The 20,273-nt window shown below is 42.2% G+C and overlaps 1 protein-coding gene across 2 annotated transcripts; it reads left to right on the top strand.

Annotated features, from left to right (window-relative positions):
- Positions 1–934: 934 nt before the first annotated feature.
- On the top strand, positions 935–19,784 carry LOC308558224 (putative adhesion G protein-coupled receptor F2P; the record flags this gene model as incomplete). Of its 2 annotated transcripts, none has more annotated exons than XM_081139599.1 (8): positions 935–1,006; positions 5,040–5,082; positions 5,794–5,945; positions 7,875–8,108; positions 9,370–10,725; positions 15,334–15,375; positions 17,027–17,086; positions 19,737–19,784. In XM_081139599.1, 8 exons carry the CDS (start codon positions 935–937, stop codon positions 19,782–19,784), a joined length of 2,007 nt encoding a protein of 668 aa, XP_080995725.1. The 2 variants fall into 2 exon arrangements, with proteins under 2 accessions (XP_080995725.1, XP_080995724.1); XM_081139598.1 differs by having other exon boundaries at positions 19,734–19,784.
- Between the last annotated feature and the right edge of the window lie 489 nt (positions 19,785–20,273).

Raw genomic sequence — 20,273 nt, 5'->3', positions numbered from 1 at the left:
TTATGCATGGTTGGGATAAAGACTATTCCCTTTTGGCCAAAAATGGTGAAATAGCAAATATCAACCATTGCAAAGCCCCTAACCTTTGTTGACATCCAAGTCTTCTGAGTCCTTCCATCTGAAAGCAAAGAAACACCAAATGCCTTTCAAAGAGGATCTCACTCAGGATGAAAAATATTAAAATTATTAAAGTTTAGAATTGAAATTTTGACTTACATGCGTCCTGTGTAGAGCAGAAACCTGATGCAAACTGTCAGTTCTTCCCACCCACCCTCCTTTCCTCTTCCTTTATTGAGTATATTGTGTGCCTACCATGTGGCCACCATAGTTCTAGGTGCCAAGGAATCATTTAAACATCAGTTTTGGCAGAAATAACTTGCTACCTACCTATGAAAACACAGCTCCAGGGGTAGGTGGGAGTGAGGGATAATAGGCCAAGGCTGGTGCTTACTCTCCTTCAAAATATATTTCTAGGCTGAGTCTGCACATAGGAATTCCAACTCACGTTCCACCGTAGCCACCCACATGTTTCTCAGCCCTGCCTAACCCAGAGAGTGAGCCATCTTCCCCATTCCCGGGCATGGGCTGTTATTCATTACATCTGGGCAGGGAGCTTCCTTTGGAGTAATTCCCACATGAGGCATCACATGCAAGCAGACAGCAGAGGCTGGAGGTTATCTCAGCAATTGTTTGGGCCTCCCAGTGCCAGCAGGTGCTCACACATGCAGCTTCCTGGTGAAGTCGATGGATGAGAGGCCACGGGAAGGCCACCTCTGGGGCAGGGACTTCTGAGTAGAAAGCACTAAAGACAGAAGCCAGTCTGATAAGCCGAATGGGTCTGCAGTGGCATGGAATTTTGAAAGCTTCAGATTGGAAACCTTTTGCCTTTTCATTTATTTTTATAGAAGCAAGAAAGGCAGCTTCATTGAAGACAATGACTCACACGTTTTTGCTGTACTGCTTATTGTTTCTTCTGCCCACAGAGTCCTGCAGGACATTATGCCAGGTAAGAGAAGGGAAGTGGGAGCACGAAATGGTGGGGTAGCGAACGGAAACTAAAACCCAGCTCTAGGTTATCTGAGCTGAAGTGTAGGGAGAGGATGGTGGTAGATGGTTCAGCCAGAAGAAATTGCAGTTGCAACTACACATGTACAAAACCCATTTAGCCAAGAGTTGCAGATTATTTTCCCATCAACTTTTTCTATAAGTTCCTGAGATGCAGTGAGGCTCAAATGATTTAAGGGTGATAAACTCTTCTTTTTATATCCTTTGGTGATGAGCTTTCAGTGGCTTGTAACTAGGGCCACTTCCTCAGGGGCACTTAAAAATATGGGTGTGGTGAGGGTGAAATACTGACTAGGAGATATTTAATGGCCATTTAGTGTAGGCAGGACCTAGGAATGGCCTGGCCCAGTAAAGCATTGTCCCACCCCAAATGGCATCTGGTTTGAGAAACTTGATAGTGACCACCACAGATGGGCTGGAAGGGGCAAAGAGCAACTCACATAGGTAATCGCTAATCAAGGTCTAACAGGAATGGAGTTTGTAGCAATGCACTTTTTGTACATTTTTTGGGGCAGTGAGCCCTATGCCTCTCTCTGGAAGATTTCTCCTCAGATTACAAGTCATTTTAATTTTCCTATTAGTTACTTATTTAAAATAAGATATGGAGAATCCCCCAACACTGAATGGGTGCCTCGTTTCTGGGATAGATTGGAGACCCCTTCAGAAAGACCTTTTCCAGGAGGCATCCCAACCCCACAGCAAGGTACTATTTCCTCCTTTCATTTTCTCATTCATATTTTCCTACATGACAGAATTAGAAAAGTAGTGAGAGCATTGGAGGTTAGCGTTGTTTTCTTGATTATTGGGGATCACCTCACCAGGAACATTCCATCCTTTTAATTTTACTAAGCAAGTTGCTGGATGCTGAGCTTCTGGGTGCTACACCTCTCTTGACCTGCTTACTCACTCAGGCAGCTCCACAGGTTTAGCAGGTAGCAGGTTTTGAAGTGGGTTTTTTTTTTTGTTTTTTTTTTTACAGTATTATGTTGAGGATTGTAGGTATCTGAAGCTAACATAGCTCCTATCAGATGCCGGGAAGAAGTGAATGGGGTCCTTTACTTAAGAAGGCAGAGTTTTCCAGAATTCCTTGTAAACAGCATACCATAGCCTTCTGCCCACACATCTGATTAATATACCGTGACTTCACTGTAGTCTGTTTAAGGCGCCAAGTATTATCCAGAGTTGTCCACTTTTATGTGCTTTATTGTGGTGGAGTGGAGATCATGACCCTCTCAAGATGGGCGTAGGGCATCTTGAGAAGCTTGAACTTCCATACGCCCTCCTCTGCCTTCTCCACTTGGACGTGGGTTGACTTGGTGGAAAGAGCAGTGTTGTAGGAGTAGGAGAGCGAGTTCTCACCCCAGCTGTAGGGGGAACACCCTGCATGGCCTTGTGCAAGTCACCTCATCTATCAAAGACTCACTTTCCTTATCTGTAAAATAAGGGGGTTGGGCTGGTTGATCCATAGGGTCGTTTAGAACTTCAAAAATATTATTTTAGAATTCTTATTTGGTAGAAGGCCTTTAACTCTCCAATGTATGTAACAAGGCTTGATTCTCTTGGTTGTGAAACGAGAAGTCACCTTACCACAGTATTTTGGAGGGCGTTGTATTCCATGAATCAGAGACGCCTTCCTCACAGAACCCAAATGCTCAACTCAGATTCTCCATAAATTCTGATTTGGTAAAGAAAATGGAAGATTCAGTGTTGTTTCTTGATATCATAGAGATAAACAATGTTGTGAAGAAGAAAGGGATGTGAACTCCAAGTGTCAGTCACGCAGCTGTCATTGAATTTCCAGTTCCTTCCCCAGTGGTTGAGATCTAGGATTGCAGGTTGGAGTGACTCTATCAAGGCTCTTTCTAGCCCCTAGAGAGAAAACTTCTGGGGAAGGAACAGGAAGATTTAGACTCACTGTCCACACACATATACACATACATACATGCCAGTATATACGTACATACTAATATGTATGTATACATTTATGTACTTACCTAGCTACTTAGGGGGATATAAAGAAGCATAATACACAGTCTATGTCCTTAAGAAACTTAGGATTTAATTGTGAAGATAACATGCTTATATAGAAAGGATTAGATAATAAGACAGCAGGTCAGGTGAGTATATGCCAACCATTGAATGAGTGGTATGGTGACATGGATAATAAATTTTGCAGGAGCAAGGGAGGAAGAGATGTATCATCTAGAACTGGGTCAGGAAAGACTTCTTAGAGGAGGCAAACTTGAGCTTTGTATTTAATAGACATTCAGCAAGTCCATTTTTAGAGAATAATAAGGAAAGCTAAATCTTAAACACCACTTATAATATTACAGGCCCAGTTCTAAGTGTTTCATACATGTTCTCATTTATTCTTCATAACAATTATCTGAGTCCAGATTATGAAATTATAGTACTATAATTCCTATCTTGTTTTATGGATGGGGAAACTGAGTTTCAGGGAGATGAACTTTCTCGGGGTCTCGAGTGGCAGCCTTGGGATTTGAACCCAGACCTCTGTTCCCAGCTACCTCCTGACCACAATGTGACACTGCTTCTCAGTAAAGGGTATAGTATCATACAGATAGGTGGGAAAAAGGGGCTTTTAACCAAGAGATGTGAGAATGCTCATGGTAGGGGGAAGCTGGGTTTTGAGGGACCCTTCTTAAAAAAAAAGAATACAAAATTACAAATTCAAAATTTAGGGAAAAGTGAATAGTTAGAACGAGAAAAAGAATCATAACAAACTTCAAATTTAGAAGTGCTGAAGAGTATTATATTCAATCATTACTCAGCATTATGCAGTAATACATTCAATAAAATAACAATATTTTTATTAATGAACCACCCACATTTTTGTTCCTACATTTTTGGCTACATATTTGCATGTTGATAATTTTTTTAAAAAAAATATATCTTTATTGATTTCAGAAAGAGGAAAGGAGAGGGAGAGAGAGATAGAAACATCAATGATGAGAGAGTCATTGATCGAGCCCACACATCGGGCATGTGCCCTGACTGGGAATCGAACCCCGATCGCCTGGATCCTAGGTCGACGCTCAACCGCTGAGCCATGCCCGGCCGGGCCCATGTTGATAATTTTATAACTTTTTCTGTATCCAGAGAATAGAAAGGTTATTCAGTCTTTTCTCTAGCATTGCTGATTAACTTTATTACTCTAGTTTAGAAAAATAACTTTCAGCTTCTGAATTCATTGTCAGTAATGCCATGTAAATATGTAGAACTCTTGTCAAATTTGGGAAAACCTCTAGCAAGTTTCTTTCGTGTATGACCTACAGGGCCTCATGGCTCTTAGAACCTTCTTGTTCTGTGACTAATTGTAAGTGCTCCTAGAATTAATGCCTCTTATGCATTGATGTCCTCGCTGTAATGCAGAAATGGCTACAAACTGTAGAAGTACTATTGAACCCAGGCTAAATGTCTCCCCAAGTCAGCTCCTACTTGTCCAGATTCCATAAGTAGCTACAGCCTCTCTAGTGCTGTCCAAAATGGGGGAGTGTGTGAAGGAGGGGGAGTTGGACTGGCAAAAAATAATGGTCTGAACAGATGGTGGTGGAAGAGTTTTGCTTTGGACAGTGGAATAAAACATACCCTCATGTGAACCCATTGCCAGATCCTCTCTCAGTGCTTTGGAGGGGCCCATACAAGCCATGGATGCTGAAGCTCAGCCTTCTTTAACCTCACAGTAAACCCACCTCATGATTTACCGTTTAGATAGAGTGTAGTTCACGTTTGCTGGGGTGGAAGAAGGGCTCCTCCTGAATAGCAGTGGGAGAGGTAGCTGCCCAGGTTAAAGGGCGAATGGGGTCCTGGGACACACTCCCTGGTCTTAGTTTTGGTGGGGTCCTGGCATCATAGCTGATGAAGATGTGGTTGTTGGCTGCTGACTAAAGTGAATGATTGGGCTGGCTTATCACCAACTGATTTTAATGTGAATTTTGATTTTCCCTCTCTAGGCTGCCAGCAAAAGCAAGGAGAAGGTGACTGCCAGGCCACACGGTATGTTGGTAGCAGTTACTAATCAAATGAAAGTTTTATTGTCCATCTGTTATCATTGAGGGCCATCCTCGGTCCTGTCTTATGGCATGGCAGGCGGGACTATTGATGGCTCGCATCAGGACTTCCTTTTTATTTTTCTCATATTAAATTATACCTTTGGCCTCCGCTTCCCTCTCCTGCCAGCTCCCTCTGCTCCATCCTGGTCTGGGGGATTCTTTACTATAAATCCTTGGATTGAGCCAACTCAGACTGGGGCAGTGGCTAGCACAGGGCTGTGAGAACTCGCTGATGACATAACTGATTATAAAGTTTCAGAGTTGGGAGGTTTCTTAGAGAACATCAGGTACAGTGGCTTGCAAACTGTCCCCTCCTCTAGGGGACTGAGGAGGTACTCAGGGGGTTCCTGTGGGGTGTGAGAGGGACCTAGGGATTGAACTGTGAGCTCTTCCTGCTCACTTTAATTGGGCCAGTTACACTTTTATCTATTTTCTACATTTGAGTTCAGGGTAAGATTTTGTTGGAAACAATAGTAGTTTGTCACTGAAATATGACGATCACTGATCTACTTCAACCTTCCTCCACTTTTCAAAGAAAAGATACCCGATGTCCACAGGATTTATGTGCCTTCATGTGGTGACACCTTGGTGACTGGCCCATGAAGCCCAGAGTCCATGCCTCTCCATCTGATTCTGATGCCTTTTATCGTCCCAGGTGCATGCGATGGTGTCTGTGTGGACAATTCCCACTGCAGTCAGCCTTGCCCTCCAGACGCTCCAGGAAACATGGGGTTTTTATGTAGGCGAAATAAATGGCATAAGATCACTGATACCTGCCAGACTCTTACCGCCTTAAACATCTTCGAGGTAATAATGTCTTTTCTCTCACATGCAAAGGGGAGCCCCAAACTAGCAACACACGTTGCACTCAATAAGAGAGAGGGACAGCGCCAAGCAGGGTGGTAGGTAGGAACGCTTGCTGCTGAATACATAAGCTCCCACCTGTCCTTGCTCTCTACACTAGAATGGCATTCTTAACTTCGGGCGTCTAAAAGTTTCTGCTCCAGTCTCCCACACTTTTCATGACACAAAGAACCTAGAGCTAGGTCAGAGCTAGAAGAGCTGTCTAGAATGGTCACAGCTTCTCCACTTTCACTCTTAGCTCTTTAATATCCCAAAGCCTGGCTACTCAATCTGTCCTTTACTGACCGGCAGCACAGGGCATCTTTGAGAACTTTCAGACACGGGGAAACCGGGCCCCACCTGCTGCATCTGAATCTGCATTTTACCACCATTCCCAGGTGACTTCTCTGCTCAGTAAAACATGAGAGAGACGACCTAGAGGGAAGGACTTCATTGTCAAACAAGGGAGCATGTTCCCACGTATACTTAAGTAGTTATACATTTTTAAAAATCAAATTCTAGTAAATAAAATCAGGTCAAATATTATTTCTTCTTCCTTTGTTTTTTTCTCTCCTCTGTCTAGCAGGGACTTCACCTTTCTCAAGTTCAGCTCCTGATTCAGTCAGGGGAGTCATTGCTTTAGCATTTCCTCTGTCCTAGCAACATTCCCACCCCCTGTTTTGGGACATGGCCAGGGAAGGCAGTGGGTGCTATACCTGAAGTTCCCCTACCAGACTTTCAAATGGCACCCCACCCCTGATTTGAAGGACCTAGGCAAAGATTAACATGGGGACCCACATACTGTATATCTTAATATTTAAATGCTTTAAATCAAGTCTTCAAAATGCTAAATAAAGTAGGATCTGTGAGCCTCCCATTCTAGAGTCCATCCTGCACCTCAGGGGTGGTGGAAAGCCAAGGCCACACATCCTTAAGCCTGAACACAGGTGTCCCTTCGATACATCTCAGGTCTACGGGTGAGCACACTGGTGGCCTGTGTCCATCCTTGGCCACACAGACTTGGGGAAGGCCCTGGATATGGGCTTGCAGTGCTTTAGTAGAACACTCAGGTATCTAGAAGCTAGGACATGGCTTATCTGAGTAGGCATATCCTCTAGGCCATGGGCTCCTTGACTTCTGAGAAGAGGCAGCATGGAAAAAGGGGTCCACTAAAGCAAGGTTTGGCAATTTTATTCTGCAAAGGGCCAGATAGTAAATATTTTAGGCATTGTGGGTATTATGGTCTCTGTTGCAACTACTCAACTCTGCTATTGTAGCAGGAAAGCAGCCATAGACAATGCGTACGATGAACGAATACAATGAGTCCCAACAAAATTTTATTTACAAACCACAGGCGGCCCACCTGGGGCCATAGTGTGCCACCCCTGCTTTAAAGTGTGGGCCCCAGAGCCCGCATCTGTGGGAAATACCACCTCTCACTATTTTTAGTCAGTTTTCTTTCTTGGTGTTCCAGCTGATTCATCCAAATCTAGTTCAAAATTTCTTTTTAAAAAAATATGCTTCTGTCTCAAGCTTTGCCCCTTGGGAAGAATGAAACATAAGTTTAAGTGACACTAGAGATATACTTATATGCACAGTATATATGCACAGAAGGGGTGTGAAGTGGTTTACTAAGGATCACAGTTGCTATTTGGATGTAGGGGGTCCAGGAGTAGGCACTGGCAAGCCTGGCCTTCCATTTTCTGTTCACACACTTCGGTACTGCGCAGGTTGCTCCATAGCAGATGTGACTTTGACAATGTAAAAGAGAAAAACATGATACAATATACAGTTGTGTAATAAGGCTGTCCTAGATTCTAGTAGAGGTACTTTTACTTTGAAAACCAAAGTAACATGATAAAAAAAACAAACTTACTTTTTGCCATTTCTTAGGAGGATTTTCATACAGTCCCATCAGTTCAAGGAGGTAAGAATATAAGTCAATATGCCAGAACGTCTGAGACCATTGCAGATAGGTTGATGCAGAAGTGTCCGAAGGATTTGTCCTGTGTCCTCAGCAACATTCAGCGCTCCCCCCGGATTCCAGGGAACATCGCCGTCATAGTGCAGCTCCTCCGCAACATATCGGCCATGCTGTCCACAGAGGTGGACGAAGCGAAGATGCAGGTCAGTGGCCTTGAGCGCTTGGAGGGCATTTGTGTTTTTTGGGCGGAGGGATGGGAAAGGAAGGCAGGTTAGTTGGAGAGACCATGTCTTTCACCTCAGTATCCCCAATACCAGGTAAGTGCTTGAAATAAATCTTCATTGAAGAAAAAATGAGTGGAAAAAAGTGGATACAATCAATAGACATTCAGAGAGCACTAGCTGGGTGCCCGGTTGTGAGCTTTCCCAATGTGTACTTTGGCTACTGCAAACCTCTAAGGGCCATTCCAGGTCCTGCAGAGAGAAATGCTTTTACTTTCGAGTCAGAACAGGTTGCTAAAATGGAAAACAGGCGACCGGGCGTGGCTCAGTGGTTGAGCGTCAACCCAGGATCCAGGCGATTGGGGTTCGATTCCCGGTCAGGGTGTGGGCTCGATCCCCAGTTGGGGGCGTGCAGGAGGTGGCTGATCAATGACTCATCATTTATGTTTCTCTCTCTCTCTCCTTCTCCTTTCCTCTCTCTGAAGTCAATAAATAAATAAATAAATAAATAAATAAATAAATAAATAAATAAATAAATAAATAAAATAAAATAAAATAAAATAAAATAAAATAAAATAAAATAAAATAAAATAAAATAAAATGGAAAATAACTGGATGCCAAGAAAACCATACAGGTCTGCTGCAGAAATGTGAAATGGAACTGGACCCATATCCTTGGTTTTTGATCTTCAAAGTAGAGGATATTAGAAAGGAGGTTAAGCCCCTGGGGTCAGTTTCCAATCTGGCATATTCCTGTACAGTGCCCCCCAAACAGTTGGGATTCAATAGATGTTAATCACACAGTGGATGCTCTGACCAGGGTAAGCAAATTGCTAGTTTCACCCAGGTGTGAAGAGGAACTGCCGGTGGCGATAAACACGGTGAAGGCTGCCCACCCGCCTGCCTCACAGGAAGGCATCACATAAGCAGGAGGAGGGCAGCAGCCCCCCTGCAGCTCCCTTGCAGCTCCCTTGCAGCCCCCCTGCAGCTCCCTTGCAGCTCCCTTGCAGCTCTGCCCTCCAACTCAAACCTGAGCGGCATGTGAGTCACCTGGTGATCTCATTAAGATGCTGATTCGGATCCTTTAGGTCTGGGATGGGGTCCGAGATTCTATATCCTTAAGAGGTTCCCAGGGGATGCCTATGTTGCTGGTTGCAGGACCATGCTTTATAAAAGTGAAGCTTAAACTTCCCTGGCACGTTCTGACAGTGGCTCGGCACTAATGTGGGTTCTTTGTTGACAGAGTTACAGCATCATGGCCAACCACATTCTTGACAGCAAAAGCATCTCCAACTGGACCTTCATCCCTGAGAAAAACAGCAGCTGCGTGCTGCTACACTCAGTCAACACCTTTGCGAGAAACCTAGTCACCAATAAACATCCCATTGACATATCGGATGTCTTCATTCATACTATGTGCACCACCATATCCGGAGATAGCAATGGGAAGAATTTAACTTTCTCAATGAGAGTTAATGACACCCGAGTCACTGGGAGGGTGCTGATCAGCAGAGATGAAGTTCAGAAGGTGCGTTCTCCTTCTCAAGTCGTCAGCATTGCCTTTCCAACTCTTGGAGCCATCTTAGAAGCCAGTCTTCTGGAGAATGTCACTGTGAATGGACTTGTCCTGTCTGTCATTTTGCCCAAGGAACTTAAGAGAATCTCACTGATTTTTGAAAAGATCAGGAATTCAGAGGAGAGGAGGGCACAGTGTGTTGGCTGGCACTCCTTAGAGAGCAGATGGGACCAGCACGCCTGCCAAATGATTCAGGAGGACTCCCAGCAGGCCGTTTGCAAATGTAGGCCAAGCAAGTTGTTTACCTCTTTCTCCATTCTCATGGCACCACACACCTTGCGGAGTCCCATCCTGACTTACATCACATACATAGGCCTGGGCGTCTCTATTTGCAGCTTGATCCTTTGCTTGTCCATTGAGGCCTTGGTCTGGAGCCGAGTGACGAAGACCGAGATCTCATTTTTACGCCACTTGTGTATCGCTAACGTTGCAGCCACCCTGCTGATGGCCGATGCGTGGTTCATCGTGGCTTCCCTTCTGAGTGGTCCGAGGATACACCACAATGGATGCGTCGCGGCAACATTTTTTGTTCATTTCTTTTACCTTGCTGTGTTTTTCTGGATGCTTGCTATGGCACTTCTTATCCTCTATGGGATCCTGATTGTTTTCCACACACTGCCCAAGTCTGTCCTGGTGGCATCTCTCTTTTCGGTGGGCTATGGGTGCCCCTTGGTCATTGCTGTTATCACGGTTGCTGCCACTGAGCCTGGCAAAGGCTACCTACGGCCTGAGGCCTGCTGGCTCAACTGGGACATGACCAAGGCCCTCCTGGCTTTTGTGGTCCCAGCTCTGGCTATTGTGGTAGTAAACCTGATCACGGTGACACTGGTGATTGTCAAGACCCAGCGAGCTACCATTGGCAGCTCCATGTTCCAGGAGGTGAGAGCCATTGTGAGAATCAGTAAGAATATCGCCATCCTCACACCGCTCCTGGGCCTGACCTGGGGATTCGGAATAGCCGTAGTCATCAACGATAGCTCCCTGGTCTTCCACATACTCTTCTCCTTGCTTAATGCTTTCCAGGTAAGTCCAGATGTTTCTGACCAAGTTCAAAGCGAGAGAATTCAGGAAAAAGTTTTGTGATCAGAAGGTTGTGCCATCGCATTGATTTACAAAAGACAATGGACTTGGAATAGCTGATTGGGTCAGGAAATAAGCTTTTGTTTCAGAAAGGCCTGGATTCAAATCTTGACTCTCTCATTTACTAATGTGTAATATTCTCCTGGGATATTTGCTTAACCTTTCCAAGCCATATTTCTCTCACTTATTAAAAGAGTATAATCTGCTCGCTTTATAGGAGTATTTGAAAAAGAAAATAAAACAGTGAATGGGAAAGCACAAAGTATTAAGATCACAAGTAGCCTAACAGTAGACTGAGTTTTAACTAGTTTAGAAATGAAACAATACCACTCCCCTAAATCTAGGTATGTAACTGGAAGTATTTACATATGCACATTTATATTTTATTCCATTTAGAATTTTTAGTTGACCATTGGAAACCATCTTATTTTAGTGAAGCCAGCTGTACAGAGTGGAATCAGAAATCATTTCCTCTGTACTCTCCTCTCTTACTTCACCTCTGTGAATTAAAAAATGTTCATGTTTTCATGTATAGCCTTATCAAGTTTCTATGTTTATATACAAACACTTTTTTACATAGTATAATATAGGGGTTAAAAACAATGTGTAGTATTTTACAACTTACTCTATCACTTAAAAATACATCCCAGTATTTGCCAGGTTACTATGAATATATATATGCCTCTTTAATGGCTGGATAGTATTCAATATTCAACAATTCTCTTCTTGAATAATTTTTTTCCCCAGTTTTTTTTCTGTCACCTTGTAGAAATGAGTCAGAGCTTATTATGTTGAATGTTAAATATGTAAATAACAACTAATTGAAAAGAAAGCTTTTATTTTTCTGAAGACTTCTAAATGATTTTTTTTCCCTAAATGTATGCTAATTTGAAAATAAGCTTATTTTCAAATCAATATTTTACCTAATGAAGAATAGAAATTTTAAGTCCAATATTTTCTCATTTTTCTCTTTCAGAGCTTAGGTATAAATGATTTTATTTACTATAAACATTTCGATGTCTTTGAGAACAATGTTAACAGTAATCGAAGTGTCTAATCTTTTGAATCTGTTGTTGTTTTTGTGCATTTCTATAGAATATATTAATTGTATCCTGCACTTTTTGTGTAGCTCTTAATAATTATCAATTCCTTTACCCATGTTTATGCAGCTAGTCCCTGATAGGACTGGGATGAAAACCTAGTGTTCCTACATTTTTGTTCAGCATATTCCATGGCTATTTATCATGAACTTAATGAGTTCGTGTCTTACTTCTCAGCATTTTCCTTTCCTTGTCGCCCTTGGGGCCATCTTAACTGTGTTCTTTGTTTTGGATTAGGCTGTGAGCACTTGTATTTTGGTATCATAAGCTCTTTTACCTGTCAAAACAGGATTAACTTGTAATTTAAAGTGAGTTTCTGCCTTGACACCCGGCAAGGAGGAGGGTGGGGCCCAGCTAAGTACCAACACCATTGGGACCGTGAGAAGCTGAGAGCAGGGTTTGGGTCAAGGCCAGACATCGGTGTGCCGAAGCTGTCTGTACTGGCTCAGGAGAGCTGGCTACTATATTTCCAGGAATTTTGAGAGCTGCTTGTAAACACAGACATCATTAACTTATGTAGACTTACAATTAAGTAAATTAGATTGAAAATGAAAGTCGAACATCATCAAAACGAATCACTTCCTAATTGTTTTTCTGCATTTTACTCTGCTCTTGAGGTTATTTGCATCTACTATATCTGCACGGTGGAAGTGCTGTGTAATGATGTAGTCTTCTCTTCCATCAGTGATGACACATTGCTAGGTTTAAATCAACCACGGTGGGAGTATTTAACCCTGGAGATTGGCAAGTGCTGCAAATTAACAGGTTGATTGCTAGCCTATCAGTGGGTGAAGGAGAGAAAGGAGAGCCATAGATCCAATGAGGTGGGAGACAAAAACAACTGAGCAGAAAGAAACCGGATGAGCGAAATCTTAGTATGTACTGAGATGAAGGCAACTGAGGTTGATAAAGCAGGTGGAGAAGAAAGACTCATAAATGTACTGTGAGATCCAGAAAGTGTAGGAGAAAGGCTCTGAAAGATTTCCTGGTCCTATGCCTGTGGAAGCGCTGCCAGTGGTTTTAAATCTCAACCACCCCCTTTACTAGGGAAGGATTGTTATACAGGGTGGGGCAAAAGTAGGTTTACAGCTGTGAGTATATGAAACACAGAGTTTATTCTTGTATCATTACTTATCAATTACTGTATTATTTTCCATATGAACAACTGTAAACCCACTTTTGCCCCACCCTGTACAGTCAGTTGCTGCCTTGAATGCTACTTTGTCAATCTGCAGCTTCTAGTTGGTATCTTCTCTTGTATTTACTGAGAGTGCTTGTGGGCTGGGTAAGGTTTGGAGACTCCATATAATACTGAGTTGCTTACGAACAACAGGAATTTATTTCTCAAAGTTCTGGAGGCTGCAAGTCCAAGATCAAGGCATGAGCTGATTCGGTGTCTTTCGAGAGCCTACTTTCTGATTTACAGCTGGACAGCTGTCTTCTCGCTATAACCTCACATGGTGGAAGGGGCAAGGGAGCTCTCTGGGGCCTCTTTTATAAGGGCACTGATCTCTTTCATGAGGACTCCACCCTCATAATCTAAAGACCTCCCAAAGTGCCTCCAAATACCTTCACATTGGAGGTTAGGATTTAACATATGACTTTTGTGGGGACACAAACCTTTAATCTGTGGTAGTAAAGCACATATTTTAAAAGTTGGGAGAATACCTTAGGATTTATCTGTTCAAATTGTGCTTTTTCTACTAAAAGAAATGGGAAGAAGTTGCTACCGTATGTGAATTCATCTCAATTAGAAACTAAACTTTATGACTAATATTTTATCCACATTTTCTGAATGAAAATGTGTAACTTTTTCCAATGAGGCATGGGCCAATGAAAAGGGATTGTAGTGAGCTATTTCCCTGTTACATATTTACAGCTATACAGATGCAGATTGTATAAGAAAAAAATTAAACACACACATAGATACAGACACACAAACAAATACACAGAGATACCACATTTATTGAGTATTTATTTTGTGCCAAGCATTATGCTAAATGTTGCAGATATAAATATAACTAGTCCAACTTCAAGAAATTGAAAATCATTCAAGGAGATAAATTTATCTTAGTCCTTTAGCCAAAGGAATGTATATTTGTGGAGGAAACAGGCTAGAATTGTGGTTCCCAGATCTTTTAAAAATTTAATTCTTGGGCAAAATTCATGGAGATTCTGATTTAAAATGTATCCTTAGTGCCAAAAACAGAATGGGATGTATTTGTCCTAAGCATCTGTATACAAATGATACTTTTTAACCTTCTGTATCATGCCTTCAAAGGCATTTTCTTAGTAGACCAATGACAGATTTCAATAGTTATAGGCTAAGGGAGTCACACAATAAAGCAACCTGATGGAGGCTCTCCAAGCTTGGAGCACTTGCTAGACTGGCTGAAAGAAGAGGTGTATTTTAGTATGTTTAGGGCAATGGATGAGCTGCATGGCCATCCAGGCAATTGTCCCTGTGAAGTCCTCCACCCCTCAGCTGAGCTTTTGCAAATCATGGCAGAAGTGGGTTTGGTATTATTGCTGCTGAGGACAACCTGGTGAGTGAATACCTGAGTGATCACATTTTTTTAAGAGAGATTTTGTCTAATCAATGTTACATCACATTTTGAAAGTTTAGTCTCTGAGCTTCCTGTTCCTTATTTGCAAAATAGGATGAATACTTTTCCTTCTTCTGGGGTGGTTTTGTGCTATGACATATGAAAAAAAATTAAAAACTCAAATGGCCTATAATGGGGCCTGGGTTTGTTATGGATGATAAGACATATGAGAGCAAATTAATTCCCTCTGTATCATATTTGGAGCACTTATTTCTGAGCACCCATTATGTGCTTAGAAACTCAATCTGTTTGGGGTTTTAGTTTTTCTGATGATCCATACACTTGATTTTTCTTTGCAAATTTTATAAGTTTTTGGTTGTGGATGGGGGAAGGAGGTTGAGGGTATTAAGTAAAACTGAGCATGGATGCTTTTTATTTTTTTTCCTGTGGAACTTTCTTTCATTACTAATTATTCAGGGATTATAAGGCTGCTTATCCATTGCTTAACATCTCTTCTGACTCCTGCTTGCACCATTACATTCTGGTGACCTGTACAGCTCCTGATAAATGCAAAACACTTTTATTTTGCCCAAATTAAAAAGAAATTTGTGTAATATATTTATATGAATCAAGGACCTTGGTCTGGTTGATTTACTGAGGTACCCCAAGTGCCTAGAACAGTGGCTGGCAAGTGGGAGACGCTCTATCAATATTTGTTGAATGAGTGAATCTAGGTGTTGTGATCTTAAAATGAGTCAAAGATTGAATCAAATGATCTTCATTTCAGTTTTCTTTTTATTAATTTTATCAGTTTCAGAATAGAAACTGATAATGAATGCTGATATTTCTTATTATTATTATCAATATTATTTTATAAATGGCTCTTGTCCCTTCTCTCTTCTCAGGGCTTCTTCATCTTGGTGTTTGGAACAATCCTGGATCCAAAGGTACTATAAATCCTTCATTTTTTTTCTGCATTAAGAATACTTGAACCTGAAATGCTCATTTGTAAAGCCCACCTGTTGAGGGTCTTTCACCTCAATTATTTGTGCAGACACTAACAGGACATCACTGTTCTTTATGATGCAAGTAATATTGGCCATCTTTCAAGCTCTTATGGGGCTAAGCATATTATGTACATTAGCTCGAATTCTTAAAACAATCTTGGGTATTCCTATTTTCAGTCTTATGAATGAGGAAACAGACTCAGAGTGATTAAGTAGCTTGCTACAGAAGCCCATTCTAACTAGTAGAAGCAGAAAGGAACTTATTAAATCTCACAGTATCATCTTTGGGAAGATCTTTCTTTGGCTTGGAGACATGGAGGCTACACACCAGGAATAGCTCCCAATTCACAGCACAGAATTGCTCCACATGCAACACTTTCCCTACTTTGCTGGGCACAGAAGCACAGCTCACCAAGCCAAGGCCTGTTGAGACCCACTGGCACCTGCTTCTTGAGTTGTCACGTCTGAATGAATGGCTGAGTCCAGGTCACATGGCTGCATCTGAGCTGCAAGGGAGGCTGGGAAAGTGGGTTCCTGGCTTCTACCTTAATGAGCAATGGGGTCAAGGAAAGGAATTCTCCCAGCGCAGAGAATTTGTATAAGTAGTGAGTGGTGAAAACAAATAAAATCTAAACAAATGAACAAAACACCAAATGTTTGCTTAGGCTTCTAAAATCACCCTCTTTCCGTTGGGCTATACTGTCTCTTGAAATGACAGCCTGTCAAATGTAGATGCAAACACCTTCACTGAAGGGTTTATTGTTTAATTTTTAATTAATTAATTAATTCATTTTACCACCAATGTTATTCTACTAACAAGTTAATATGCAAAGTTCATAAATAAAAAGGCATTTCACAATGGTCCTTTCCTTTTCTCATAAGGATACCATAACCTGATAAAAATTATTTAGAGGTTAGAGTGCTAGGCTTTTAGTCTTGATATTTCTGTGTACTAGCTGCGTGCCATTGAGTTCCTTAACTCTCACAAGCCTCAGATTCCTCAAAGGGAATGCAGAGGTAATGATACTTTCCCTGCCTTTTCTCTAAATTATGGTAAAGAATAAAAAAAAATTTTGCACGTGAAAACACAAAGAAAGCATTTAAGTTATTATGTTTTATTAAAACGTATTATTATGTTTTTTAATTAATCTAATGCCAAAACTAGTATTTGTAGCGAAAGCAACAGCAGAAGCAGCGTTATTAATCAGTGTAGCAGTGTTAGGTGGTGTAAGGTGTGCAAAAAGCTCTAAGATATGGAAGCTTCCATCAGGAGCAAAACTTTTACCTTTAAAATAATGACATAAAAGATAAATACCGAAAGATGTTATGATTAATTGACAAAAAGTTGTACAGTAGTCCTCCCATATCTGTGGGGAATACTTTCCAAGACTCCCAGTGGGTGCCTGAAACCATGGATAGTATTGAGCCCTATTTATACTCTGTTTTTTTCCCTACATATACATATTTATTTTAATTTACCATAAAGTTTATAATTAATAAATTAATAACTAATAGGAAAATAGAACAATTATAACAATATACTGTAGTAAAAGTTATGTGAAGTGGTTTTTCCTTTTATTTCTTTATCCAGATAAGAGAAGCCTTAAAGGATAGAGTGACCTCTGCAAAATGGGCCTCCAGAATATCAGAGGTAAAGCCTTCATATTCCTTTGTGCACCTAAAGGTTTGACAAGAAAACAACGTTAGGGCCTCTGGCATATGGAGTGTTGCTAACACTATCCCTTAACACCCTGTGCTATGGAGTTTTCACCAGTGCTGAGTGAGTGCTTCTCTGAGCTGTTCAAATTCTTTCTGGAGCCCTGGGACCACATCAAAGAGATGAAAGTTGACTTACATGCATTTGGAGGAGACCCAGGGGTGAAACAGACAAATGAGAGAAGCTAAATGTCTCAGATCCCCCTACCACATCCAAAGTGTGAAAAGTCAGGGAAACAAATTCTGATCCTACACAAAAACTATCTAATAGCTTGATTTTCAAGAGGGGCTGCCAGCCATGGTTACTGGACTTGTAAAAAGAAGGTTAGGGGCCTGTCCAGGCACTGGATGGTATACATGCCCTTTCATTTATCACCGCTTCCTATAATTTAGTAACCATGTAGCATTGTTTTGCAAGGTGCAACCCAGGAGAAACTGAAAAAATTTTAAACGGCAGCAAAAGAGGGGATTCAGGGTGGGCCCAGTGAGCATACCCAGAAACGAGAGCGGAGGACATCTAGACCTTCCCAGGCCAACATCCGACGGGATCCACATGGGCCCGCATGGACTGGTGTTGCAGCAGATTTGCGTGGAGCAGGGTGACGGGTCATTCGAGGGGCTGGGCACCCTGTGGCCCTGGGTGATAGCATTGCCCCCTCCCTATAACCCTCGGCTTTCCATTCCCTCCCCTCACTTTGCCTGTTCTTTCTTCCCTTTATTTTTCTATCCCCTTTTGCCTCACTCTTACCAAAGCTTTGATTTTCTTCCCAGCCCCTGGTCTTCATACTTGGGAGGCTGCTGACCCCTCTACATGCCTTTCTGCTAAAAAATAAACAAAAACAAAGGAAAATAAAAATAAAAAACACCACCACCTACCCCTCTAACCTCTCGCTAACCCCACCATGTTTTTCTGAGAATAAAGCAGTGGTTTTAAAGCAATGGTAATAAAATAAAATAATAAAATAAAATGATAAAATAAAATAATAAAAAATAAAATAATAAACTAAATAAAATAAAATAAAAAATAATAAGTAAATAAAAGCCCTGGCCAGGTGGCTCAGTTGGTTGGAGTGCCGTCCATGCACCAAAAGGTTGAGGGTTGGATTTCCTGTCGGGGCACGTACCTCGGTTGAAGGTTCCATCCCGGTTGGGGTGTGTATGGGAGGGAAACGATTGATATTTCTCTGTCTTTCTCTCTCTCTGCCCCCTTTTCCTCCCTCTAAACATATCCTAGAATGAGGATTAAAAAAATAATAATAATAAAATAATAAAGCAACAGCGCTCAACCTTAGTTGAATATCAGAATCGATCAGGAAGCTTCAAATCCTGTGGCCCGGGCCCCAGCCCTGGAGGTCCTCATTGGATTGCTGGGCAGTGTGGCCTGGGCTTTGGCTGATTCCAACGCTGAGACCCACTCATCGAGGCCTCCTGAAGTGCCCGAGCGTGGTGAACACCTTCCTCACAGCAGCGCCCCTGCTGTAAGTGGCCCTGCCACCTCCCCTGCTCTGCCGCCGGCTCCCACGTAGCACGGCTCCTTTCCTTATGTTTTCAGTATTGATCCCCAGCCACCACGGGGAAATTCTGTTCTTCAGTGCTTTGGAAAGAGTCATTTTTAAAAAACATACGTCAGGATCATACCCAGAACTTTATTATCAGTTTTTGATTATCTGAGTCAGTAGTTTTCAATGGTGGCTGCACCTTAGAAACACCTAGAGGGCCTTTTAAAATACCACATCCTGACCCCACCCAAGAAAAATTTAACCAGCAAGCCTTAGGGGTAAGGCTCAGTCCTTTCGTTAGAAAGCTCCCCAGTGATTCTAAGTGCTGCCAGGGTTAAGAACCACTGGTATTGGTGCTAAGTACATTTATCTAACTTCTTGCAGCCCAGCCCTCACTCTGCCCACTAGTTTTCTTTCACTGCGGGTAAGTGGCCTCAGCCTGACTCAGAGCAAGGGGGCTTGTCGTTTTCGCCTCTCCTGCTTTGCAGACCCCTGACCACTAGGTGGCAGTCCTCTAAGGTCCCGATTGAACTTGTGACACCTGCCTGGATAGTGCCAGCCCAGGTTCCCAAACCCAGGATAATCAATGTGCTTGCCTGTGTTCATTTACTATTCGATGTGACTAATTAGTCTATGCTCACGTGTAATAATTCTACCAATGAGTTAATGTATTGCCTATCTTAGGCAGCATATACCTAGAACACAGGATATTTTAGGCCCAGGCCCATCACAAGGGGACAACTATAATGCTAAGGATTTCGGCAAGCAGGCTGAAAGGGAGCGATTTGGGGACAAGGAGACATTTTAGAGTTGATTTCTCCCTCCACTCCACTCAACTGCCTTCTCCCATTTCCCTCCCTAACCAGAGGCGCCTTCCAGAGAGGGAGCCAGGCCAGGCCAAGGAGGGGGCATCTCTCCCACCAGCCTGTTTCTGTGTGGTCAGTGGTTCTAATACAAACAAGGAGAGGGAGAAAGTGAAATGGTAAAATAAATTGCTGTAGGTCACAAGTCTCCATGTGCTTTGGATAACTGTGATCACTGAAAACAGGCCAATCATAACTGAAATTATACTTCTTTCTTCAGCAGAACCTTTCTTCTGATTACTCCTGTCACCCCACCAAAGGGCCAAGCTAACCAACCAGGCTACACTCCTAACTTGGGAGGTGAGTGCAAAGCAAGTGGGTCCCCATGTGCATGCCATATATATGCTGTTTCCTTTTTTTAAAAAAATCACAGTTTGATGAGTTCTGATGAGAAATTATTTTTTCTTGATTGAAAGTGTTCTCCTTATGTAATCTGTTCCCATCTGGCTAAGGTTAGAAGTACATTCATACTTCTCATTCTTGAACTACTGAAGTTTGGTTGTCCCTATGAAACAATCAGGCCTGAGAGAGAATGCTCTTAAATTAGCATGGGGGTGTACTTAAGAGAGAGTGACTAGAGGTGCCGGCTCCACACAGCTGTTCCCTGTCTTCCTCCTTCGCTTCTCTAGTTCCCCAGCCCCAGGGCATCCTCTTTGATATCAACAATATCCCCAGATGTCCCACTGTGGGAAATCTTTTCCCTTGTGTTAAATGATTAAGAAATTACAATAAACTATGTGAAGCTTTCAGGGGTAATGTA

Source organism: Miniopterus schreibersii (genome assembly GCF_964146895.1).
Source record: "Miniopterus schreibersii genome assembly, chromosome: 6".
In the NCBI taxonomy this organism is placed as follows: Eukaryota; Metazoa; Chordata; class Mammalia; order Chiroptera; family Miniopteridae; genus Miniopterus; species Miniopterus schreibersii.
Note: the sequence above shows the minus strand (reverse complement) of the source record. Positions and strands in the feature narration are given on the sequence as shown.